The sequence below is a fragment of the Mandrillus leucophaeus genome, unplaced genomic scaffold (assembly GCF_000951045.1).
Source record: "Mandrillus leucophaeus isolate KB7577 unplaced genomic scaffold, Mleu.le_1.0 Scaffold74, whole genome shotgun sequence".
In the NCBI taxonomy this organism is placed as follows: Eukaryota; Metazoa; Chordata; class Mammalia; order Primates; family Cercopithecidae; genus Mandrillus; species Mandrillus leucophaeus.
In genome coordinates, this window is record NW_012108030.1 from 511,852 (window position 1) to 538,936 (window position 27,085).

Genomic DNA, 27,085 nt, shown 5'->3' on the forward strand with positions numbered 1-27,085 from the left:
GATTGCCTTAGGTCAGGAGTTCGAGATCAGCCTGGTCCACATGGTGAAACCCTGTCTCTACAAAAATACAAAAATTAGCTGGGCATGATGGTGGGTGCCTGTATTCCCAGCTACTCGGGAGGCTGAGGCAGGAGAATTGCTTGAAACTGGGAGGCAGGGGTTACAGTGAACCCAGATCATGCCATTGCACTCCAGCCTGGGCGACTGTCTCAAAAAAAAAAAAAAAATTGTCAATAGCTCAAAAGAAAAGTTTCCTTGACTCTGTAAAACAAAACAAAGGATCCAAAGAAAAAAATCAGAAAGGTTACTTTCATCTCCTTTTAGTTCAGTCCATGCAGTTAATGTGTGTTGTGTTTGATATTCATGAACATTTTATTTCTCCATGAAAGTTTTGAAAGTTGTTTCCTCTATTCCTCTATTCTAATGTCACAATTTCCAAAGTTATCAGAAACTTGCACTCCAGAGCACCTATCAAAGTCCTATAGCTGATTATAAACCAACTTTTGAAGAGGATCCGAACAAGACAACAATTGCCTATGGACAACAAAATGTCTCAGGACAGCTGTTATTAAAACCACAATTGACTATAATGGAAATTTTAGTTACTTCTTTGACATACAACAATTTTACTTAACAATCAATAGTAATAATAATAATAATTATTATTTTTTGAGATGGCATTTTGCTCTTGTTGCCCAGGCTGGAGTGCAGTGGCATGATCTTGGCTCACCGCAACCTCTCCTCTGGGGTTCAAGCGATTCTCCTGCCTCAGCCTTCTGAGTAGCTGGGACTACAGGCATGCACCACCACACCCAGCTAATTTTGTATTTTTAGTAGAGACGGGATTTCTCCATGTTGGTCAGGTTGGTCTTGAACTCCCGACCTCAGGTGATCTGCCTGCCTCAGCCTCCTAGTGTTGGGATTATAGGTGTGAGCCACCATGCCCAGTCAACAATTATAATTATTAATAATATGTGGCCAGGCACGGTCGCTCACATCTGTAATTGCAGCACTTTGTGAGACCAAGGTGGGTTGAGGTCAGGAGTTCAAGACCAGCCTGACCAACATGGTGAAACCACATCTCTACTAAAAATACAAACATTAGCCAGGTGTGATGGTGCACACCTATAGTCCCAGATACTTGAGAGGCTAATGCAGGGGAATTGCTTGAACCCAGGATGCAGAGGTTGCAGTGAGCCAAGATGGTGCCACTGCACTCCAGCCTGGGTGACAGAGTGAGATTCCATCTCAAAAAATAAAATAAGAACATATAGTAAGTCGTATCAGAATGATAAGATTTTCCATAATTTTGGAATACATGCCAATTTCATATTTATACAAGTACAGCCCAAAGAAAGCCAAACACCATTTCATATTTGACAATGCTCCCTGTATGATTTTTATACAAAATAAGCCAAATATGTCTCTTCTGGACTTCAGGGGATTAACAAAAGTTTAATGAGGACCCAAGTTAAAATGTAACTTTGGAAAGCTTGTCAAATATAAAAAGTTTAAAACACTTGATATCATAAAATAGGATCACAGGTCATTATAAAATAAGTTATTCATTTAACCAAAGTGGTATCTCAAAGATTTCAGTAAAAGGTGACCACCTTTATTTTTTGAGAGAGAAGACTTAATTTCCCAAACAATATTCCCTAATAAAAATGACACAAGGCCAATTAAATTGGTTTTTTGACATTTTATAAACAAACTAAAATTTTAATCATCTTGACTGTATAATTTCCATGAGCTTTTTTTTTTTTAACTATGTAATCTTTATTAAATAGTGGGCTAGGCCGGGCATGGTGGCTCATGCCTGTAATCCCAGCACTTTGGGATGCCAAGGTGGGTGAATCACCTGAGGTCAGAAGTTTGAGACCAGCCTGACCAACATGGTAAATCCCCATCTCTGCTAAAAATACAAAATTAGCCAGGCATGGTGGCACATGTCTGTTACCCCAGCTACTTGGGAGGCTGAGGCAGGAGAATCACTCGAACCCAGGAGACGGAGGTTGCAGTGGGCCCAGATCGCACTATTGCACTCCAGCCTGGGCAACAGAGTGAGACTCCATCTCAAGAAAAAAAAAAAAAGTGGGCTAATGCTTCAAGACAACCTTGTTAATCTGGCACAGGGGCTCACATGCTGGTCTTGCAACAATTTGCCTTTGAAATTGATAGTTCATTTCTAGAGAACCCAAACTTATTTTAGCTCTAAAAATTGACCCTGACAATCTCACATGTCCACCTCTTTCATTATAACCATTGCGACTTGAGGAGTTGAATAATTTTAATTTCTTGCCCTGTGTTTCACAAATACAGTTTATTTTGATTAGAAACTTCTACTGGGTCTGAAGATGAGGCTTGATCTGCTCTATCAGTGTTTAAGATTTAGCAAGACTTAGTGTCCTTTTTAAACCCAGGAGTCAAAGCCCTGTAACTGAATGGAACAAGGACTTTAAAAGCACATACAGAAAGTTATATGGATATAATAAACTAATTTTTAAAATTTTAATTTAAATTTCTTTCTAACCAAACCAAACTTAGTAATACTGACATAGGAATTATTTTGATACAGTGTAAGATCTGTTTAGTAGGCCAGTTATCCAAAGGCAAAAGAAAAGGCCTTCTACAGTGTGACTGCTGTTCCCTGTGGGAGATATTATGTTGGAAAGAAACATTTCCTTTAGACCTCAAAAATAAAACATTTTATAGTGTCAGGCCACAACAGTTAGAACCCAAAGAAAGAAGGTTACAGGAGCTGGAAATTAGTTGAAAAAGTTATGATTTCAGGCCTTTTAAAAGGGGAGAGAAAGCTGAAAACAGTGAGATTCCATAAAACTTGAACTTTACATTGAATAAATTATAATGTTTCATAATTTATTTAGAGTAAAGCACTACTTTAAGAAAATTTTGTAGTTTGAACCAATCCTTTAGTGTATAAGTGGGGTTTTTAAAAATCAAAACCCAATTTCTAGAAAGACTATTATAATTTCCCTTTAATTATAGACAATTTGATCACATAAAACTTATTTTCACAAATCTTATTATGACTTACAAAGACCATTCATGACATGCTTGGGATTTCTTGTTTGTCCTGAGCATCCATTTTTCTTACACAATCAGTTATTTTATTCCAGGACAAAATTTCTCATACAAGATTCTTTCTCATATAGAATTATTTTACTTTAAGCTTTCCTACCAAAAATATTTATTTATTTTTGAAACAGTGTCTCTCTCTGGCCCAGGCTGGCATGCAATAGCTGGACCTTAGCTCACTGCATCCTCCATCTCCTGGGCTCGTGATTCTCCTGCCTCAGCCTCCAGAGTAGCTAGGATTACAGATGCACACTGCCATGCCTGGCTAATTTCTATATTTTTAGTAGAGGTAAGGTTTCACTGTATTGGATAGTCTGGCCTCGAACTCCTGACCTCAAACGACCCTCCCACCTTAGCCACCCAAAGTCCTGGGATTACAGGTATAAGCCATTGTGCCAGTCCGAAAAATACCTCTTTATTTCTATAACTTTTTTTTTGAGACAGAATCTTTACTTCTATAACTTTCTTTACATCCTTCTTGTTTCTGGGTTCTTTCTGGTTTGTTTTGTACATAACCTTTAGTTAAGCTTTGAATTAGATAAAAATTATTCACCTTTTAAAAAGGACACACTTTTTTGATGAAATAATGTTTTTCTATAATATTTTTCATTGGAAAATACCCAATTAATAAAATATAATTTAACTCAATATAACTTTAGATTGTAAATTATGATAAGTGTCTACAAGTATTTATCCCATTATGTTTACCTAATTATTATCATACTTTAGCCAGATTATTTATGAAAACTGTGATAGTCATCATTTACATTTATAAAACCACCATTGCAAAATTATAACTGAGATAAAGACATTTGACGTGACTTCATCTTGCTTCCAACCTCCAAGTTGTCCTTACTTATTCCTGTTCATAGACTGGAACTAACTTTGGGAGAAGCTAGTTTATGGTTTGTCTTTGAAACCAAGATGACAACAGTCCTTTTCCAAAATCTTCCTGCTGGGGAACTTGGCTTCCTAAAGCCACAAGATTAGAAATTATGATTTAGGAGTCATGCAGCTTGAGGCTGCAAGATTCTCAATCTCCCCAAATTGCTCCTGGTGATAACATCACTATTGTGAAATATAAGATTAGTGCTTGAGATATTTTGCAGAAACTGCACTCAATGGATCAGCTGGGAAGAAGGAGATCAATAAACTAGCTCATTTGGTCTCATAGCCCCCACCCAAAAACTGACTTAGCGTGAGAGAACAGCTTCAACTTCCTATTATTTCGTCTCTGACCCTACCAATCAGAACTCCCAAATGCTGGCTCTCTACCCACCAGATTATTCTTAAAAACTCTGATCTCCAAATTTCCAGGGAGACTAATGTGAGTAATAATAAAACGTCTCCTGCACAGCCAGCTCTGTGTTAATTACTCCTTTTCTATTGCAGTTATCCTGTATTGATAAGTTGGCTCTGTCTAGGCAGTGGGCAAGGTGAACCCATGGGACAGTTATAGTTATTACCTGTCAATCATTTTATAGCCTATTAATTTCAGATGTTTACCTAATGAGAAACTTAAGATTAAATATATGGTTATTTTACTAAATAATGCAAGATTTAGTTATTTCCATTAAACCTATATATATGGTTACTGAGCACGCTAATGGTAAAGAGAAATTACAACCAGCTGGTTGTTAATATTTAGCCAAGACAGAACCTCAATTCAGCTACTTACCTATTATGGGTCTCATGTTGAAGACTGCTCTCTGTCATCCTAGAAGCAGGAAAAAACTCAAACTTACCTTACTTGTTGGAAGCAAGCTCAAACTCCCAAAAGAAGTTATCTGGCTTCCATTGTCATGGAAGCAGGAAATCTTGCCTTTCTTGATGGAAGCAAGTAAAACTCCCCCCGCCCGGCCAAAAAAGGAGTTGTTCGGCAAAATAAACTTTAGATCTTGACCAAATTTGGTGAGATCAGTGATTCTCTGGAGAGTATGTGCCCAGGCCTCAGCAAATCATCCTACTGGTTTGAGCCATAGAGACAGCTCAAGCTGGTACCAAGCACTGATAGATTTGTCAAAGGCCAAGGGCACCTCGACTCTGAATTCCTCCTTGGTTACCAAAATCTGAGCACCAGACTGGGGGCAGTGGCTCACGCCTGTAATCCCAGCACTTTGGGAAGCCGAGGCAGGTGGATCACGAGGTCAGGAGATTGAGACCATCCTGGTTAACACAGTGAGACCCCGTCTCTACTAAAAATACAAAAAAAAAATTAGCCAAGTGTGGTGGCGGGTGCTTGTAGTCCCAGCTACTCGGGAGGCCGAGGCAGGAGAATGGCATGAACCCGGGAGGCAGAGCTTGCATCACTGCACGGCAGCCTGGGCAACAGAGTGAGACCTTATCGCAAAAAAAAAGTTTTGCTACAGTTGTGAAATCATCGAATACAATGCTTATTATGATAATCTCAAATAGAAATTGCTTTAGCCTTTGAAAAAATGGTTCTTTTATTAAATAATTTAATATTTATTGTCTGATAGATATTAATTTTTATAGTACATGTGTAAAAATATTATAGACAATTTGTTTAAACAGTATTTCAGAAACACGTCCAACAATTATATTGTGTAAAGGGTTCTATGTATGCATGAAGAAAGGACATGTATAAAGTCTTTAGCATAGGGAAAATTGAATTTTTATCAACGTAAACGTCAGTTTCAAGAGTAAACATTCAGTGTTGAAATAAAGTCTGAATCTGTCTATCTATCTATCTATCTAATTTTTTTTTTTTTTGAGAGAGAGTTTTGTGTTGCCCAAGCAATAGTGCAGTGGTGTGATCTGAGGTCACTGCAACCTCCACCTCCCAGGCTTAAGCAATCTTCCCACGTCAGCCTCCCGAGTAGCATATACTACAGGTGCACACCACCACCCCTGGCTAATTTTGTATTTTTCGTAGAGATGGGGTTTTGCCATGTTGTCCAGGCTTGTCTCAAACTCCTGGGCTCGAGCAATTTTCACACCTCAGCCTCCCAAAGTGCTGGGATTACAGATGTGAGCCACTGCACCCTGCCTTATTTTTTTACTTTCTTTCTTTTTTTTTTTTTTTGAGACCGAGTTTCATTCTGTCGCCCAGGCTGGAGTGGTGTGATCTCTGCTCACTGCAAGCTCCGCCTCCCGGGTTCACTCCATTCTCCTGCCTCAGCCTCCCGAGTAGCTGGGACTACAGGCACCCGCCACCACGCCTGGCTAATTTTTTGGATTTTTAGTAGAGACGCGATTTCACCACATTAGTCAGGATGGTCTTGATCTGACCTTGTGATCCACCCGCCTCAGCCTCCCAAAATGTTGGGATTACAGGCATGAGCCACCGCACCCAGCTATTCCTTTACTTTCTTAATAAACTTGCTGTCACTTTACTGTCTGGACTCACCCCTAATTCTTTCTTGCATAAGATCCAAGAACCCCTTCTTTTGGGTTTAACTGCCTAATAGGTTCTCCTGGCCTACTGCCTAGACAGAGCCAATTCATCAAGACAGGGGAATTGCAATAGAGAAAGAGTTTAATTCACGTGGAGCTGGCTGTACAGGAGAGTGAAGTTTTATTATTACTCAAATGAGTTTCCCTGAAATCTTGGGGATCAGGGTTTTTAAGGATAATTTGATGGGTAGGGGCCAGTGAGTCAGGAGCGATGATTGGTTGGTTGGAGATGAAATCATAGAGAGTTGACGCTGTCCTTTTGCACTGAGTCTGTTCCTGGGTGGTGTCACAAGACCAGATGAGTCAGTTTATTGATCTGGGTGCCAAGTTATCCATCAAGTGCAGGGTCTGCAAAATATCTCAAGCACTGATCTTAGGTTTTAAAATACTGATGTAATTCCCAGGAACAATTTGGGAAAGGTGACAATCTTGTAGCCTCTAGCTGCATGATTCCTAAACTATAGTCTCTAATCTTGTGACTAACTTGTTAGTCCTACAAAGGCAGTCTAGTCCCCAAGCAGATAGGGGATTTGTTTTGGGAAAGGGCTGTTAATGTCTTTATTTCAAAAGATGAACTAAGTTCCTCCCAAAGCTAGTTTGGCCTACACCCAGGAGTGAACAAAGGCAGCTTGGAGGCTAAAAGCAAGATGGAGTTGGTTAAGTCAGATCTCTTTCACTGTAATAATTTTCTCAGTTATAATTGTGCAATGGCGGTTTCAGGTTCTGGATCAGGACCCCTTTCTGGAAACATGGGGATGGTTATGAATGCATCCAGACATCCAAAAAGCCACCTCTGAGAGCTACAGATTTCCCTTTTCTATAGGTTCTTTGTCCCTTGTATGTCAACCCAAGGATTCACTGGGGACCTAGAACTGCACAGGCCAGTCTGGGAAGAGAGAGACAGGAAAGAGAAGAAGAGGAGGTGAATTAGTTTTGAAGAAAAGAAAGAAGGTCCCATGCTACCCCTTTTTGTTTTTTCTGACAAGCTTTTCATGCTGGGAAATAGAATCCTGGTTTATTTGTAGTAAAACTAGGAATCCAGGGATTTTATAGGAGGGTGAGAAAAATGCACTTTTATGGTAGAGTCTGTGGAGACCTAATTAGGGAAAAGGAGTCAGGCTGGCAGGACCAGGGGAGAGCAAAGAGATAAAGCAAATAAGCTATAAATCTGCCTTTCTAGGCCAGGTGTGGTGGCTCACGCCTGTAATCCTAGCACTCTGGGAAGCCAAGGCGGTCGAATTGCCTGAGCTCAGGAGCTCCAGACCACCCTGGGAAACATGGTGAAACCCCGTCTCTACTAAAATAATAAAAAAATTAGTTGGGCATGGTGGTGGGTGCTTGAAGTCCCAGCTACTCTAGAGCCTAAGGCATGAGAATTGCTTGAACCAGGAGGCAAAGGTTGCAGTGAGCTAAGATCATGCCACTGCACTCCAGCCTAGGTAACAGTGAGACTCTGTCTCAAACAAAACAAAACAAAACAAAACAAAAGTTTAAAAAACTGCCTTTCTTCATGGTCCAGGACATATAAACAAAATACAGGAAGCAGATAAGCTGTAAGTCTGTTTTTCTTTATGGCTCAGGACATATAACCCTTCTGCACAGATAACATACATAGCTCATAAACTTTCTGCTTCAATTTTTCATCAGACACCTTACAGAAGAAAGCAGGTTAGCTCCCTGCTACCTTGGCATTATCTTTTATTTATTTATTTGTTTATTTATTGAGACAAGAGTCTCACTCTGGCTCCCAGGCTGGAGTGCAGTGGTGTGATCTTGGCTCACTGCAACCTCTGCAAATCTCCCACCTCAGCCTCCTCAGTAGCTGGAAGTACAGGTGCGGGTCACCATTGCCAGATAATTTTTGTATTTTTAGTAGAGACGGGGTCTCACCATGTTGCCCAGGCTGGGCTGGAACTGCCCACCTCGGCCTCCTAAAGTATGGAGATTACAGGGGCAAGCCACTTTGCCCAGCCCAATCTCCTCTTCTTATAAAGAAATCAGCCAGATTGGATCAGAGCCCACTTTAACAAGCTTATTTTAACTTAATCACTCCTGTAGATGCCATATATCCAAATACAGTTACATTCTGAGGTACTGGGTATTAGGACTTCAAGATAGGATTTTTTTTGTGAAAATTATTCCGCTCATAACACACTGTGTTCTGGACTCCTAAACTTTATGTCCTTCTTACATGCAAGATCCCTTCACTCCCATCCAAACAAAAATCTTTTATTTATGTATTTATTTTTTGAGACAGGGTCTCTCTCTGTCACCCAGGCTGGAATGCAGTGGTGTAATCATGACTCATCGCGGTCTCAACCTCCTGGGCTCAAGTGATCCTCCTGCCTCAGCCTCCCAAAAGCTGGGACCACACATGCAGGCCACCATGCCTGGCTAATTTAATTTTTTGTAGACATGGGATCTGACTATGTTGCCCAGGCTGGTCTCAAACCCTTGGCCTTAAGTGATCCTGCCACTTCAGCTGCCCAAGTAGCTGGGACTACAGGACTGTGCCACTGAGCATGGCTAATTTTTATATCTTCTGTAGAGACGGGGGTCTTGCTATGTGCCCAGGCTGATCTTGAACTCTTGAGCTCAAGTAATCTGCCAGACTTGGCCTCCTGAATTGCTGGGGTTACAGGCCTAAGCTACCTTGCCTGGCTCATCTGAAAAGTCTTAATCCATTTCAGTATCAACTCTAAGGCCCAAATATCACCTAAATATTATCTGAATCACATATGGGTGAGAAACAATGTGTGGTTCATCCTGAGGCAAAATTTTTGTCCAGCTGTGAATCTGTGAAGCCAGAGAAGTTATCTGATTCCAAAATACAATGGTGGGACAGGCATAGGAAAGACCCTCAGCCCTGGAAACCACCCTTCCACTTTGTTACTGTGAATTTGACGTTTGTACTTAGCACATGTAAGAAAGTGCATGAAGCATTTGTCTTTCTGTGTGTTGGGAGCAGTGTTGCAAAAATCAACACTGAGACAAGGGAGCTCTCAGCAAGGCTAGTTTACTTTCTGCAGAAAGGGTGCCGCTCACTAGCAGTCTTGTCACGAGAGCACACATGAACAAAGGAGACAGGCTCATTTATAACCTGACGTGTCCATCCTACGGCTGTGTCTGGTTTCCATTGGTTGGAACTGGACCTCACATTCTGTACTTGACCCAATTGGCTAGCACCTTAGTACTTCCCAAAAGAGGCAAAGGCAGAGGAGAACAAAGGAAGAGAGGAAGTAACTTGTGGAAGACTGAGAGAGGCAAAAACACTTCCAAATAAGGAAGAGAAATAGGCTGTGACCTAATGCTTGCTTGGAACAGTTCTGCAGGGCAAATATCTAGGCTAAAATGTGGGAGCTAAGAACACAGAGTATATTGATTTATTTATTAAGGTTAGCAGATACTTAAGAATATTACCACAGGTCTTTGAGTAAATTTTGCTTCTAACAGAGGTTACTATCTATTCTCAATTAGACTGGGAGGAAAGTCCCTTTGAAGAGGAACCTCTACTTATTTCATTTTCTACACTGTGTCTAGCACATTTCAATTGGCATAATGTCTTCTGGGTTCCTGGATCCAGTCACCTCTCCACATCCAATCCCCACCGAGATGCTAGTTCCCTGACTACTGAGTAGCTTTAGCTTCTCTGGTGAGACTGAATGGAGTCCACCAAGCTGAGAAAAATCGGTTTTTACTTAATTCAGTTCAACTTGTTAAGAATAAATCATCTTAGTTTCCACAAAGATGGAACATATAAGTGGACCATGTAAGTGGACCACGTAAGTGGACCACAACTTTAAGATTCATCCTTAAATTCTGAAACATTAACTTAAAATGGGCAAGAAGCAACGCTGCTTCACAGGACAAGAAATAGTCACAAATACTCCCAAATCTGGAGAACAGACCCCGCCCACCCCTGGAGGTCCCGCTTCATCCCAGTTTTCAGTCCAGCCAAGCCCCAACTGGTCACGCCCCCTACCGGCCCGGGCCTCCCACCACCCTCTCGGGCCCTCCCCCAAGTCAGGCCCCGTCTCCGCCCAGCCCTTTCCCAGTCGCGCCCCGCCCAGGCCCCGCCCCCACGCCGCCCAGTTTTTTTTTTTCCGCGCCCAGTTTCCTGCACACCCGGAAGCAGATCGCGCTGGGGAAAGGCCACATCGCGCTGGGGAAAGGCCACATCGCTATGCGTGTGTTTCGGTCTACCTGGATTAAACATTTGCTTCGCTTTGTCTATCTGGATTAAACGTGCACTTCGCAGTCCTCGGTTCTCCATACCCGTGACCTGGGGATCGCTACGGACCTTAAAATACCGCAACAGCCCCATTCGTCCCAAGTAAGTCGGAGAATTGCTTCCCTTTCGGTTTAAAATCTCTCTGAGGCTGTTTCTTGCTCTCTGCCTTTCTTCCTTAAGACCATGTAGACAACCCCATTCAGGTCGTTTTCCTGTTTAAAACCGTTTGCTTGGGCCCCGCGCCAAGTCTAGTCCTCGTTCGGGAGGTTCGCGCCCTCGCGACCCCCGAGCCTCTCCCTCGTCGGCCTCTGAAGGGGAGCGCCCGCCGTCCGGCTCCTGAAGGATCCGCTTCTCTTCCCAGCTCCTGGGATTCTGCCGAACCTCCCTGTCCTGAGACATCGTCCCCCGCGCCACCCTGTGTCCTCCTCACGCCGGGTCCTTCCGTTCCGCAGGCTTCCCCTTCACAGCAACTGCTTTTCCTGACTCTCCGTTGGGGCAGGTGACCTGAGTCTGTCTTGTGACACCTAGTGTTCTTCGTTCCCAAATTTTACTCTACTGGAAAATGTGCTCTTCCGGGAGGTGGGCATCTTATTCCTTCCCTTTCCTCCCGAATGTGTGGGTGAGAGGGATCAGGAGAGGAAAAGACGGGGAACGACGGAGCAAAAGGAAAAACTGAGAAGAGAATGAGGGAGACCTGTAAATACACGGCAAAAATGGATGATAATTTAGGGCTTTGCAAAGAGCAACAGTGAAACAGAACGATTGGAGAAAGTAGCAGGGAGAGAAAAGCAGGTAGAGAAATTTAGGAAAAAAGGGGGACCTTCAGAGAGATGAAGGGCAGCAAAATAGAGTGGGGCGGCAAAGGAGGAGGCACTGCAGACGGACAGTGGGGAGAAGGTAAAAGAGTTGGAGCCGTGGCTGACAGAGCTACGTGGTGCTGGGACTGAGAGAGAGGGCAGTGAATGAGGAGCAGAGTAGAGAGTACCACAGCAGGGAGGAAGCCTAGGAAGTTGGAGGTGCTAGAGAGTGGGAACAAACGAGCTGTAACAGGGAAGAGGGAATTTAACAAGGAGAGCAGAGAGGGAGCTTAGATGGGGGAAAAGAGGCAGAGATACGTGAAGATTGGGGACAACTGGAAAGATTGAGGAGAAAGAGCTACAAGAGGTGAAGTAAGTTGTGACGCATTGGGCAGAACAGACCTAAAAGAGGGAATAAAGAAAGGGGTAAAAAACAGAAAAGGAGAAAAAAAAAAGACGCGCAGCATGAGAGAGGGAAACACATAGCAGTGAAGAAAGTGGGAGAGGACTCCATCCAGATGCGTGACAGTTGATTGGATATGGATGGTGGTTGTAATATATTGATTTGTGGCTTTGTACCCTGATTTAAAATATGTTTCTTTAAGTTGTACTCATGAGGATGAAAGTCACGTTTTTTCTATAAGGCTTGTGCATTTTGTGTTTATTTTTATTAAAAGATATTTGGAATTCCTGTTTAGCCAGAGGGCAGTGATTTGATCTAGTTATTTGTGGTAACTCTCTTCTTCTCAAGGATGGAGTAGAGGATAAAGGAGGGGAGAAATGGGGCAAGAAATGACTGACTGTTACTACAAGATATGTCTTTGGTGTTTTTTTTGGCTTTGTTCTGTTTTGTTTTTTGCGGGGGACAGGGTCTCTCTCTGTCTCCTAGGCTGGAGAGCAGTAGCATGATCTTGGGCTCATTGCAGCTTCTACCTCCTGGCCTCAAGCAGTCTTTCCACCCCAGCCTCTCAGCGCGCTGGAGTTACAGATGTAAGCCACCACACCAGGCCTACGAGGTATGTCTTCGAAGGAGCATTGAAAGTCTTGGTTTTTTTTGTAATGAATTTCCTTGGAAGATGTTGGGGTCTCACTGGGGCATGTGCATCATTGAAGACATCTGTTTTAGTAGATGGTGGTGCCAGTATTTGGGGGTGGGGTCATTACAGGTGTGCACCACCGTGCCCGGCTAATTTTTGTATTTTTAGTACAGACGGGGTTTCACCACGTTGGCCAGGCTGGTCTTGATCTCCAGACCTCGGGTGATCCACCCACATCGGCCTCCCAAAGTGCTGGGATTACAAGCATGAGCCACCGTGCTGGGCCTTTCCTGTTTATTTTTTAGAGTTGTTTTTTTTCTTCCCCCTAAACCTGGCCCATTTCAAGGTTCAGTTTGATAATGTGGCACTTAGCACAAGAGACTTCATTCTGGCTTGGTCTGGTAGTTCGGGAGGCTGGTCCGAAACAACGGCCTTCCCACAAAAAAGAACAAGATCATGTCCTTTCCCAGGACATGGATGGAGCTGGGGGCATTATCCTTAGCAAACTAACACAAGAACAGAAAACCAAACCCTGCACGTTCACGCTTACAAGTGGGAGGTAAGTGATGAGAACACATGGACACATAGAGGGAAACAACGCACACTGGGACCTACCTGAGAGTGGAGGGTGGGAGGAGGGAGATGATCAGGAAAAGTAACTTGTAGATATTAGGCTTAATACCCGGATGATGAAATAACGTGTACAACAAACCCCCATGACCCGTTTACCTATGTAACCAGCCTGCATATCCTGCACAGGTACCCCTGAACTTAAAATATAAGTTAAAAAAAATACTTTGGGCTTCCATAAAAATTTGTTTAACTGGTTATTCATTTTTCCTTCCGCAGAATTACTTTAAACAGTGTTTTCTGATGGTGGTGTATTGACCATTAAATGCATGCACACACACAGACCCTAAAGCCTCTAGTTTCCTTCCACTGTGCCCTAATTAAAACAAGACATACCATTAACTGTGTTTCTGCCTGTAGTGAGTACCCCTCTCTGTGCTTCATTTAAGAGCTTAATACACTGCAATCTTGTTCAGAGTCTCTGTCTTCACTTTTTGCCTCCAACTGTGTCTTGAATGCGTCGGATGAAACTTTCATATCCACCATTCCACTGATAACTTTATTTTTCAGAGTCACCAGTGACCTCCCCATTTCTAAATCCAATGTATTTCATTTCCTGCTTTACTCTTTCTTTTCCCGTCAGAAGCTATTTGATTTTCTTGTCACCTCCCTGACCATTTCACACTTCTCTCTGCTGCTGTGTCCTGACTCCAAATTGTTTCTCAATGTGGGAATGATTCATGGCTTAGTCCTTGAGCCTCTTCTTGTTTCTCTCCACACCCACTGTCTTTCCTCATCATCTCATCTTACGAATTTCAACACCACTGTATTAGGCCATTCTTGAATTGCTATAATGAAATACTGGAGACTGGGTAATTTATAAAGAAAACAGGTTTAATTGGCTCACAGTTCTGCAGGCTGCACAGGAAGCATAGCAGCATCTGCTTCTGGGGAGGCTGCAAGAAGATTCCAGTCATGGCAGGTGAAGGAGGAGCAGGCGTCTCACATGGCGGGAGCAGGAGCAAGAGAGAGTGAGGGGGGAGGCGCTACACGCTTTTAAACAACCAGATCTCGTGAGAACTCACTGTGATAAGAACAGCACCAAGAGGTGGTGAGAAACCATTCAACACAAATCCACCCTCATAATCCAACCACTTCCCACCAGGCCCCACCAGTAACACTGGGGATTACAATTCAGTGTGAGATTTGGGCCAGGGACCCAGAGCCGATCCATATCACCCACCTACCCGTGTCCATGTCCCCTGCAGACCTGTCCCCTGACCTCTAGAATTCTGTGTCCTTTTGTCCTCTTGGCTGTCTGCTCAGCCAACTAACAGGTATCTCCACCAAAAGCGACTGCCTGAACTCCCCAAGTACATTCCCCTGTGCTCCTGAACCTCTCAGGTGAAGGTGATCCTATACTTCCTGGCTTCAGTTTTAGATGTCAGCATATATTTGAAATAGAGAAAACATGACATTAAAAAGAAGTGCTTTAATTCATGTGATAAAGATAAGTTGTATTTACTTAAAAAGGGTGAGGAAATACATAGTTTCTTAAATTACTGTGAGCTGTGGGAGAAGAGTGTTTGAATACCTCGTCTCTACCTAGTCTGCTCCCCAGAACCTCTCTGACCTCATCTCCTCCCTGTGTCCTCCCTGCTCCCGCTGCTCCAGCCACACAGGCCTCTTTCCTGTTCCTTGGGCTGAGGTCGCTTCTGCTTTAGGGCCTCTGCCTGGGCTGTCTGGCCCCTCAGCTGCAGGTGCAAACATCCTTCTTTCTTGAGGTCTTTGTTCTGATATCACCTTCTCCATTGGGACCCTCCTCTCACCATTTAACACTCCAGCCACACCCTTGCCCCTACCCCTGGTGCATATTATGTGTCTCTGTGTTTCTTTCTGGTCCATTGTCTTCTACTGTCTACAAACTGGTAACAATGAGGCCCCAAGGGGAGAGCAGAGCTGGGAGGATGGGGCTGTGCTAGTCTTGCCCCCTTTAAGATGTACTCAACCCTGGCTTCACATTAGCATGCAGAGGCAGTTTGCAAATACATGTTTTGTGCCCTTTTACCACAGATTCCACTTCCAATAGTTAGCATGGACTCAACCTTCATATTGTTTAAGGTACCCAAGTTGATTCTAATTTGTATCCAGCATTGAGCGTCAAACCTCTGTGTCTTCTGTTTCTGAGAGCTGAGCTCAGCCTGTGATCCACAGGGAGTTGAGGGGGCTGTGCTCTGTATGGGGTTTGATCAGGGATGGGTCTGTGTCCTGAAGGGAAGCATAGTCCAGCCCAGCTCCCCACTGCTGCAGGGTGTCCGGGAGGGGAACAAGTTCTGAAGAAAAGGGTGAGATGGCTGGGCGCGGTGGCTCAAGCCTGTAATCCCAGCACTTTGGGAGGCCGAAACGGGCGGATCACGAGGTCAGGAGATCGAGACCATCCTGGCTAACCCCGTGAAACCCCGTCTCTACTAAAAAATACGAAAAAACTAGCCGGGCGAGGTGGCGGGCGCCTGTAGTCCCAGCTACTCGGGAGGCTGAGGCAGGAGAATGGCGTAAACCTGAGAGGCGGAGCTTGCAGTAAGCTGAGATCTGGCCACTGCACTCCAGCCTGGGCGACAGAGCCAGACTCCGTCTCAAAAAAAAAAAAAGAAAAGGGTGAGAAACTCACTTGGTCATTGTGTAGGAATTTATTATTCTTGCACCCTCCTGGTGCAGTGGGCTGTCTGTCCACATGCTGAGGTCTTCCCTGTGGGCATGGTTGTGGCATAGAAAGGAATGTGTTGTTTCCAAGCATTAAACAACAGATTTTTGACTTTCAGATTTGACTTTTAAAGAATTAATTGTATTGACTGAGAGAGAAGCCCAAAAGAGGAAGAAGAAAGAAAAGGAGTCAAGAATGGCTCTTCCTCAGGTAAAGGGATATGCTCAGTGGATTGTTTTGTCTCCTTCCTTTTTGAAATGCAGGGCATTGGAGTTGCGAATCTCTGAGTCTGAAGTGTTCTGCCTGACACATTTGCTCGCACTCACCCATGCCTTCCCTCAGTCCCGCTCATCTGCACTTACATTCCAGATCTCACGGTGACCCAGTGACATGAGCTTGGGAAGAGGTTGCACTGGGCATGGTCCTGGGAAGGGCTCATACCCAGACATGGATGGAAACGGGGTGTGGGTCCTGCGGTGTCAGCTTTTGGGCAGCAGAGATTGTTTACGGGCAACATCTGAATGCACTGTCAGCTCTCAGTAGACCAGGAGTAGAGAAGCTGTGTGTGGTAGTCACATGTTAATGTGTACAAATACCTTATAAATTCTTGAAAAGATGCCTTTAAGGAGAGATCTTTTCTACCTGGTTTTATGCCACATTTGAAGCTATAATGAATGAGTCACTCTTTCTAACTCCAGAATCTTAATGATTGGGAATGGAATGGAAAACTAGGTACCGACATCAGTGATAGAGGGTGTTTCATTCCATCATTGCTTTTAAAATATGAAATCAACCTGAATGTCAGATTAATTTAGCCATTCTCAGCATATCCATCCCACTGAGAATGCAGTGTTCCTGCAGGGACTCTTACCAGCAGTTGTTTTTTGTAAAATGGTTATAATTTTGCTCAGATGTAAGAGCCAAACTTTTTTGATGTCAGAGAAGATGCAGCCAAATTCTGTCATTCCACCAATTATTATTAAATATTACGTTTCTTTTATTTTGAACATCACATGATATATATATTTGTTTTGTGGTAAAAGTCCAAACAGAGATGCAATTTAGGCATTAAGAAGAGGGGATACAACATAAGCGTGATAGGGAGTAACATTTTATTATATGTGAAATTTATGCTAAATGAGATTTTAGGTGTTCTTGCCACAAAAGCAAAAAAAAAAAAAGGTAACTGAGATATGGATATGTTAATTTGTTAAACTGTAGTGAGTTTTTTACTATCCATATCTTGCTATATTGTGTACCTTAAATATACACAATAAAATTTGTAAGCAAACAAGTAAAAAACAGGGCATCAAGAAAAACACTTTAGTTTTATAGTAAAAACAACTTACAACCTGAAAAAAGGACATCAAGGCATATATATTTAAAAACTTTACAGAATGTGAAAGAGCTTCCAGAATGCGGTAAAAGAAAATTGAGCATAAAATGAAAATTATTTTATTTTGATTTCCACAAAATAATGAAATATCCTCACAGTCCAAGGAATTGGAAAATGGACATATAAAGAATTTTTATTTTTTCTAGATCCTCAAAGAGAAAAAACTACATAGTAGTACTTGTTTTTTTTTAAAGAGTGGGAAATGTCATGTGTCGTTGGTGGGAGGGGGCATCTTTGAATTTGGGATAGTGGGGAATCTTGCCAGATTCACCAAAATAGGAAATGTACTATCCTAGAAGAGGCGATCACTCTTTCAATTACGTACCCGGAGGAACCCAGGTTCCTTTTCCTGTCACATCCTCCACCATGTGTCATGTTTCATTGAGGAGCTACAGTGGTAAGCTCTGTGGCAAGAATCAGTGAGAGGTGTCAAGATGCATTTACACGTCATTGTGGGTTTTTAGAAAACGATTCTTCAGTGAATGTTCTGCTGTATTTTGCAAGTTTTGGAAATGTACATGTTTTTTATGTTAATAAACATTAATAGCTTGTTTTGCATCCTCTTTGGAGCAATTTCTTAATGAAGACATGGATCTTCTACAATTTTTCACTTTTGCAAAAAATGTCACCGTGGCTGCTTCTGTGCATGCTGTCTTCACCACAAGTGTGTGAGGGTTACTTCACTGGCAGTTCAAAGAATGTTTGCTGCTTTTAGGACGGTATACCACAAAAGCAAAAATAATTATATGTTTGTTTTATCTTTTGGAAGCCCTGGCTCACAGTGTGATTATAAAATATGAAGTTTCTTGAAAATCTAATGTTTCTTGCTTACATTTTCTTTGCACGAATTTTTTTTGATTGAATCTTTAATTTGAATTTTTGTGTATATCTTTTTGTAGATTATATTTGATTACTTTTAAAGTTTCAGATTATAAATGTCATAATAGGTTCATATGAAGATTGGCAAACCTCTCCATTTCTTTCCAAAATTTTGTTGGTTCTTTTTTTTTATACAACAGTCACATTTTATTAAATTCCCACACACTTCGTTTGTGTTTGAATGACTGGGAATTTTTACAGTTGCAGGTCTTGTCACCACATCTTCCAATAAGAATTGAGTTTGTCAGTCAGTGATTATATCTTTATTATGTCTTTCAGTAAAGCTTGTTTGTTTACTTACACTTAAGTAATGTTAGATATATTCACATTATTTATTGGGCTTTCAGAATATATATGTTCTTGGTGCTTGATGGTTTCCCCTTATGCTCTCTTTATTTTTCTTTATTTTTTATAGTTTTTGTTTTCCTCCCTGTCAAAATCCTCTTTGAGTTCACTTATTCCTTCTTCTGCCTGATTAAGTCTGCTATTGAACTCATCTAGTGAATTTTTCAACTCAGTTATTGTATTTTTAGGTATACTTTTTTTCTTTCTTTGTTTTGTTTTCAGGCAGGGTTTCACTCTTTCCCAGGCTGGACTGCAGTGGCACAATCTTGGATCACTGCATCCTCTGCCTCCCGAGTTCAAATGAACCTCCCACTTCAGCCTCCTGAGTAACTGGGACTACAGGCGTGCACCATCACACCTGCCTAATTTTTGTACTCTTTGTAGAGATCGGATTTTGCCATGTTGCCCTGGCTGGTCTCAGAACTCCTGGGCTTAAGCAATTCTCCCACCTTGGCCTCCCCAAGTGTTGGGATTACAGGCATGAGCCACGGTGCCCAGCCTCAGAATTTCTTTTTGATTCTGTTTTATAGCTTCTATCTGTGTTGATACTCTTCTTTGCATGCATAGTTCTATAGTTTTCCTGATTTCGTGAGCTTGTCTGTGTGTGCTGTCTTTTAACTCATTGAGCATTCTTGTGGCTATTATTTCAAATTCTTTGGTAATTCGCATACAGTCAGCCCTCTGCATTCATGGCTCATGTAGCCACAGATGGAACCAACTATGAACTACAAATAGCCAGAAAAAAATGGATGGTTTCAAGGAACATGTATAATCCTTTTTTTCTTGTCATTATTTCCTAAACAATGCAGTATAACAACTACCTACGTAGCATTTACGTTGTATTAGCTATTATGAATAGAGATGATTTAAATCATATGGGAAGATATAGGTAGGTTATATGCAAATATTATGCCTTTTTATATAAGGGACTTCAGTATCCATAGATTTGGTCTCCTTAGGGAATCTTGGAACCAATCCCCTGCATATACTGAGGGTGGTCCCCATTTCTTTTTAGTTCTTCAAAGCCATGATGTAAATCACCATTTCTTTAGTGTAAGTTTATAGAGACTTAATTGGTTTCTTTTTACAGACCGTATTTTCCTGTTTCTTTGTAAGCTTTCTTATCTTCTTTTGGCACTTCAGTATTTGAAAAATCATCTACCTCCCCAGTTTTCGGTGGTTGCTTTGTTCAGGGAGGACACTGCAGTTAACTCAACTACATTCTGGAGACCTTCCACACCTTTTCTGGCTGGAGATTTTGTCCTCTCTGGGCCTTTGCTTGTCATCTCTTCATTGAAAATGTTTGCTGGTTTCTACCCAGAAGCTCCCCTGTTGTCTCTCTTTGGTATTGCAGACTTGGGTGCTACAGTAAGCTGTAGTACTAGATCTTCACTTAGTGTTTGTCTATGTTACTGCACACACTGGTTTATGTAAATCATCCTTTTTCTCAGTGGCCCCTAACCTTTCACCTTATTCTTGTCAGTGCTTATATTCAGTAAGAGAGAAACCAGCCCATCAGTTGGTCATCTGAAAAGTCAGGATGTTGGACAGATATTCTGCTCCTTTCCATCCCCTAGATGATCTTGGGAGTTGTGGGTTTCTTTTCTGTTACCCCTGCATGGCAGGGGCTGGGTCTCTGTCAAGTGGATGCTTCAGATTTTCCTTCAGAGCTTCTATACTGTTTGCTTTATGTTGGCCTGAGGTGTAGAAACCTCGTAACTGTTTTGTGGATTTATCCCCGAGGCAATTAGTCTATGAATTGTTGTTAAAATCATTTCACTGTGGTGACTGGAGAGTTTGGGGATTCTTGTTCCTTTATCTTGCTGACATCACTCAGTATAGTTTTATAATTTGTTCACAGAATTCTGAAAATGTTTTGTACTTAAGTGCCATGGTATATATGCTAATGAAAATTTAGAAGTGTGTGTGTGTGTTGTTGTTGTTGTTTTTAAATTAGTGTACTAAAGTAGGAAGATTTTTTTCAGTATATTATTAGTTTGTATACTTAAATATTCTTTTTCTGGGTTGCAATCATGTTATCTCTCTTTTTTTTTTTTTTCTGAGATGGAATTTCGCTCTTGTTGCCCCGGAGCGAATCATGAGATTTCCCAGCCAGCAGAATCATGAGAAATACATTTCTATTGTTCATAAATTAGTCTCTTTTATTTTGTTATAGCTGCACAGAAAGACTAGGACATATTCTGTTATATAACGGTTGAATTCTGTTGATTCAACTCTAATTTTTAGACATCTGGGTTCAGGTGCTTGTTGCGCTGTTGGCAGGTTGTTGACCTAGGCGAGTTTCTTAGCCTGTCTGTGACACAGTTGTCTTTTAGTAAGATGGGAAGAAATATTTCTGTCCTAGGTTATTATGTCATCATTTGAGTTAGAACATGTAAAGCCTTTGGAGTAATGCCCGGTACATGAGGAGTGTTCCAAAACTTTAGTCCTTGCTGTTGCTCTTGTCATCAGTTTTTAGTTTCTGACCTTTCTTTAAAGCCACTAAGAACACTGTCATCTCTGAAGACACCACTTGTATTCGAGCTCATCTGGACACCTTACTTGGTGTAACAAATATAGTATCTAAAACTTTCATAGGGATAACCATGTGTTTATTTCTTATTTTGTCCGCAGAAGTGAGAAATGTGCACTGATTTAGATAAAATCTTAATCTCCTATTGAATTTTATAAAACCCCAAATTAGGGACACATAATTATCTCACAGATGCTTTTAATGGATATGTCAAAACACACACTTCAATCAAATTGATGTGACAGTTCTTTCCTCTTCTCATTTTATGTAAAGATAAGAGCTCACCCATTGCTCATATTGAAATGTGTTTTCATTTCAGGGATCTTTGACATTCAGGGATGTGGCCATAGAATTCTCTCAGGAGGAGTGGAAATGCCTGGACCCTATTCAGAAAGCTTTATACAGGGACGTGATGTTGGAGAACTACAGGAACCTGGGCTTCCTGGGTGAGGATAATTTTCCTCTAGAAGTTAGGATCTTCCCTTGTGCATTTTTGTACTTTCCTGATTGTGTTTCTTGGGAGGCCCTACATTATTTGACAGAGATTGAAGCCTTGTTGATTCACAAATAAAAAGCCTCATGGATGTTCTGCTTCCTTCTTTGTATGTTAGTGGTGGTTCCAGAGCTGAGGTACATATAAAACCTTATGGCAGAGTTAATATATCCAATTCCCTGTTCCTGTTTTCTATCCCTGTGGTTTTTTTTTTTTTCTTTTTTTTTTGACACAGTCTCAGTCTGTCACCCAGGCTGGAATGCAGTGGTGTGATCTCGGCACACTGCAACCTTAGCTTCTTGGGATCAAGCCATCCTCCTACCTTAGCCTCCCAAGTAGCTGGGACTATGGGTGTGCAACACCATGCCCAGGTAGAGACAGGGTTTCACTCTGTTGCCCAGGCTGATCTTGAACTCCTGTGCTGAAGCCATCTTCCTGTCTTGGCCTCCGAAAGTGCTGAGATTACAGGCTTGAGCCAGTACGCTTGGCCTATCCCTGTGTTTTTGATTTAGTATTTCTTGGGGGAGAGCTAGATATCTGCATCTTTTTTTTTTTTTTTTTTTTTGAGACGGAGTCTTGCTCTGTGCCCCAGGCTGGAGTGCAGTAGCGCGATCTCGGCTCACTGCAAGCTCCGCCCCCCGGGTTCACGCCATTCTCCTGCCTCAGCCTCCCGAGTAGCTGGGACTACAGGCGCCCGCCACCTCGCCCGGCTAGTTTTCTTGTATTTTTAGTAGAGACGGGGTTTCACCGTGTTAGCCAGGATGGTCTCGATTTCCTGACCTCGTGATCCGCCCGTCTCGGCCTCCCAAAGTGCTGGGATTACAGGCTTGAGCCACCGCGCCCGGCCGATATCTGCATCTTACAGTGTTCCCTAAACATTCAGAAGGAGGCAGTCAATGGATGAGTTTGTGAAATATTTTGTAGATTCAACTGCAGTGTTTTCTCTTCTACCTAAACGTTAGGCTGGGTTCTGGAAAAACCATGGGACATCTTCTTTCTTTTTTTTATAAGCAGGACTCTGTCTTCCTGACCTGAATATTATCTCCATGTTGGAGGAAGGGAAAGAGCCCTGGACTGTGGTGAGCCAAGTGAAAATAGCAAGGAACCCAAATTGGGGAGAATGCATGAAAGGCATGATCACAGGTAAGAGCTCAGATGGGCACAATGGAAGCAGCACGATGAAATTGTGTGTGTAAAACTCTGCAAGTGGGAGAGTTCTGTGGGGAAACAAATTTGATTTTTTGTGAGCTCCGAAATTTTTCTTCTTTCCTGCTTATCACTTTGCTCTCCAGACACGTATAAGTTTACCCTTTCACTCTCCACGGGTTGCTGCAGCTCAAACAGAGTAAAGGACAAGACTGTTATGATGAACCACAGTGTCATCTGAATTCTCTGAACTCTGATGCTTTGACTCTGTGGCGTGGGAAGGGCCTTTTCAAAGAAGTCTCTTTCCCGTGTGGTCTCTCCTCCTGTTCTTGATTCCATCTGATCCTCAGTTCTCTGATCCATATAGATTAGAGCTCCATAGTCCTGATGCCTGGAGCTTTTCTGATTCCACCTCATTTCGTATACTTGAAAGTACTGGTCAGGAGATGGGGAAATATTGGTTGCCCTTCCTTTGAAGCTGGGGTCCTAGAACTGCACGGGACTGTCTTCAGCCCTCTGCCTGTTCAGGTCCCTCAGCCATTTTCTTAGTTCTTCTTTGGACACTCTTCTCGGGTTTGTGACGGGGGGATGAGTTGGATCTCCTGAGATTGTTACATAGAAGAATTGTAAAGACAGTTGACACAAAGATCCTCTCTTTATTCTTAGTCCTACACAGGGAGCATATCTTTGTCTTCACACTCTTAGTTTGGGATCTGTGGACAGAGCAGAGTCTCATTTCAAGATCCCTGACAATCCAACTCCTGTGTTTTTCTCTGTCTTGTTTATGCCTTGGCTATTTCTGATCTTACATTCTCTTTTATGTTTGTGTGATTTTTTTGCCTCTGAGACTTGCTTTGAATAAACACATTTCTAGGGTCTGACATTTTATCCTTTTTTCCTGCTGTGATAACCCATCTTGGGGTTATGAATATCTCGTGGACTATCTTATGGAGTGGGTTTACTGGGTAAGAGAAAATTTTTGAAGGAGAGCACTTTGAGTAATGAGTTTTAACATCATCTTGCTACATACAGATGTGACTATTAAAGTCAGAGTAGAATGATCAGCATTTATCATGATATTCAGATAGCATCACAAGAGCCTGGTTTCTGAGAAATGTCACAAAAGTATCTCTCAAGGGTACTGTGGTAATGTTGATCTCATATACTAATGGTCCTCTTTTTTGAGCTAGCAGTGAATGGTGTAGGAATTTCTCCCATGCCGGGCGTGGTGGCTCATGCCTGTAATCTCAGCACTTTGGGAGGCTGAGGCGGGTGGATCACCTGAGGTTAGGAGTTCTAGACCAGCTGGCCAACTTGGTGAAACCCCGTCTCTACTAAAAATACAAAAATTAGCCGGGCATGGTGGCAGGTGCCTGTAATCCCAGCTACTCGGGGGGCTGAGGCAGGAGAATCACTTGAACCCGGGAGGTGGAAGTTGTGAGCCGAGATTGCGCCATCGCAGTCCAGCCTGGGGGACAAGCTGGGGGACAAGAACAAGACTTCATCTCAAAAAAAAAAAAGAGGAATTTCTCTCAGGGAGAACATTGTCCAAGTTCACAGCTTCATCTCTGCAGGGTGGTTGCCTGAACCACTGCTCATGCCACACTTTTCTTCCCCAGTATTTTTGTTTACAGTGAGTACGACTTTGATCTTGAGGAAGCTAATGAAGTCGAATGAGGCTTATTTTTTTTAAGTCCAGAAAGTTCGTTTTAAGCAGCCGTTGCTTTCATCTGATGCATTTTCATGTATTATAAATGAACTTTGTTTTTATTTATGTAACGATCAGTTCCATAGTTTTGAGGATACTCAGTTTTGTTTGTTTTATGTTTCTATGTGTGGTAGTGTTGTGTTGGGGAATGCATATTGTTTTATGTATTTTACAAGATTTCCTTCTCTAGTACACATGGTATAGCTCAGCAGCAGTTTCCCTAAAACTTACACAAACTCCATAGTGTTGTGTTGACAGTTTCAGTTATTGCTTTTACTTCTGTTTCACCTGACTTCATTCCTACTATGAAAGTATATGTTTGTCAATTAAATTGATTACAGTTTTTAAGTTGGAAATTTTTAATATCTTGAACATAATTTTTTAAGTTACTGTCTTAATTGTGGAAATACCATTTAATAGATCGATCATTCTTTGTTATATGACATACATTGCTTTTCTGTAATAAGTTTCAGTTTCCTAAATATAGCTTGCTGAGTGTTCAAATTGCACTGTTTTTTTCTTTATTGGAATAAATGCTATATTATAATGACTATTCTGTCTACATTCATGTCCATCATGTTATAGTGAATCATTATTTAAAAATCTAACTTTATTTACACTTAGCCCATTTCTTACACTTCAGGGACTTCTCTACTATTTATAAAACCTACATATTTTTTTCATGATGCTCAAGCAATGAAGAATAAATTCTCTTAAAAAACTTGTATTGGGCCAGGAGCAGTGGCTCATGCCTGTAATCCCAGCACTTTGGGAGGCCGAGGCGGGTGGATCATTTTGAGATCTGAGGTCAGGAATTCAAGACCAGCCTGACCAACATGGTGAATCCGTTTCTACTAAAAATACAAAAAAATTAGCCAGGCATGGTGGTGCATGCATGTAATCTCAGCTAGTTAGGAGGCTGAGACGAGAATTTCTTGAACCCAGGAGACAGACGTTGCATTGAGATGAGATCGCGCCACTGTACTTTAGCCTGGGTGACAGAGCAAGACTCTGTCCCTAAAAAAAATAAGAAAAAAAAAACAAACTTGTATTTTGTCCAGAAAAGTTTTTCCTATATTTTCTTCTAGAATTTTTGTAGCTTGAAGTCTTACATGTAAGTCTTTATTCATCTTGAATTAATTTTTGTATATGATGAGAGATAGGAGTCCAGTTTCATTCTTCTGTTTATGGCTAGCCAGTTTTTCTAGCATCCTTGTTGAATAGAATGGCTTTTCCCAATTGTTTTTGTTGACTATAAAAGATCAGTTGGTTGTAGGTGTGTGGCTGTATTTCTGGGTTTCCTATTCTGTTTCATCGGATAGCTTTCTATTTTAATGTTAGCATTTATATCTATAGATTTTCTATCTTAGCACTTTTTTCTGCATTCACAAGTCTTGGTATGTTCTATTTTCATTTTCCTTTGTTTTGAGATTTTTTAAAATTTCCCTTGTGATTTCTAATTTGACATATTGGCTGTTTAAGAGTATGGTTTTATTTGTTTTTGTTTTTGTTTTTTGACATGGAGTTACGCTCTTATTGTCCAGGCTGTAGTGTAGCGGTGCAATCTCAGCTCACTGTAACACTCCACTTCCTGGGTTCAAGCGATTCTCCTGCCTCAGCCTCCCGAGTAGCTGGGATTACAGGCATCTGCCACCACGCCTGGGTTTCACTATGTTGGCCAGGCTGATCTTGAACTCCTGACCTCAAGTGATCCACCTGCCTCAGCCACCCAAATTGCTGGGATTATAGGTGTGAGCCACCACACTGTCCTAAGAGTATGTTGTTTCCACATATTTGTTGATAATCTAATTTTCTTTCTTGACCTCTAGTTTTACTTTATTATGATGGGATAAGTTATGCTTTATGATTTTAGTCTTTAAAAAGTTTAAAAAATTTTTTCTTTTCCAATATTTTTTTTTTGAAAAATGTTTCATGTGCAGTTCTGAAAAATTTGTATTGTGCTATTTTTGGATGTTGTGTTATGCATATATAGGTTAGGTTCAATTTGATGTATAGTTTAGGTTCTCTAGTTCCTTATTTTTCTTCTGTCTGATTGTCCTATTTATAAGTAAAAATAGGCCATTGAAGTCTCTTATTATTACTGTGAAACTACTTCTCCCTTTAGTTGTATTAATTTTGCTTCACATATTGAGGATTGCTATATTAGGCACATATTATTATATCTTCCTAGTTAATTAACCTTTTAATCATTATATAATGCCCTTCTTTGTCTCCAGTTTTGACATAAAGTCTATTTCGACTGACATCGGTTTAGCCACTGCTGATGTCTTTCTGTTACCGTTTATAGGGGATATCTTTTTTCATCGCTTCAATTCAGCCTACCTATATCCTTTGAATTAAAATGAGTATTTTCTAGATAGTGTGTAGCTGAAGCCAGTTTTAGAAATTCATTCAGCCAGTCTCTGTCTTCAGACTGTGGAGTATAAACCACTTACATTTAATGTAATTACTGATAGAAAAGGACTTATATTGCCATTTTGTTGTGTTTTCTGTGTCTCTTTTAGATTTTTTTTGTTCTGTTTCTCTTACTGCCTTCGTTTTTGTATAGTTGATTTTTTTTTTCCTGAAATGGTTCTACTTCCATTGTGTGTGTCTTCTATACATTCTTTGTGGTTACCGTTGCAATTACAGAAAACACTTTTGATTTATAACATCCTATTTTAAACTAATAACAGCTTAACTTCAATTACATACAAAAATGACTTTTTTACA

At 41.5% G+C, this 27,085-nt stretch overlaps 2 protein-coding genes across 2 annotated transcripts in view; both read left to right on the top strand.

Moving 5' to 3' along the window:
• Positions 1-10,685: 10,685 nt before the first annotated feature.
• Positions 10,686-27,085, top strand: part of ZNF432 (zinc finger protein 432) — a 67,977-nt gene continuing 51,577 nt past the window's right edge. The window contains exon 1 of the mRNA XM_011965861.1: positions 10,686-10,849. The gene's annotated coding sequence lies outside the window, so the exon portion shown is untranslated. The remainder of the gene's footprint in view (positions 10,850-27,085) is intronic.
• The window catches only part of ZNF841 (zinc finger protein 841), a 24,759-nt gene continuing 13,644 nt past the window's right edge, over positions 15,971-27,085 (top strand). Inside the window, exons 1-3 of the mRNA XM_011965863.1 lie at positions 15,971-16,062; positions 21,325-21,451; positions 22,513-22,641. Coding sequence (XP_011821253.1) covers positions 16,048-16,062; positions 21,325-21,451; positions 22,513-22,641 — 271 coding nt within the window. The 5' untranslated portion in view covers positions 15,971-16,047. The remainder of the gene's footprint in view (positions 16,063-21,324; positions 21,452-22,512; positions 22,642-27,085) is intronic.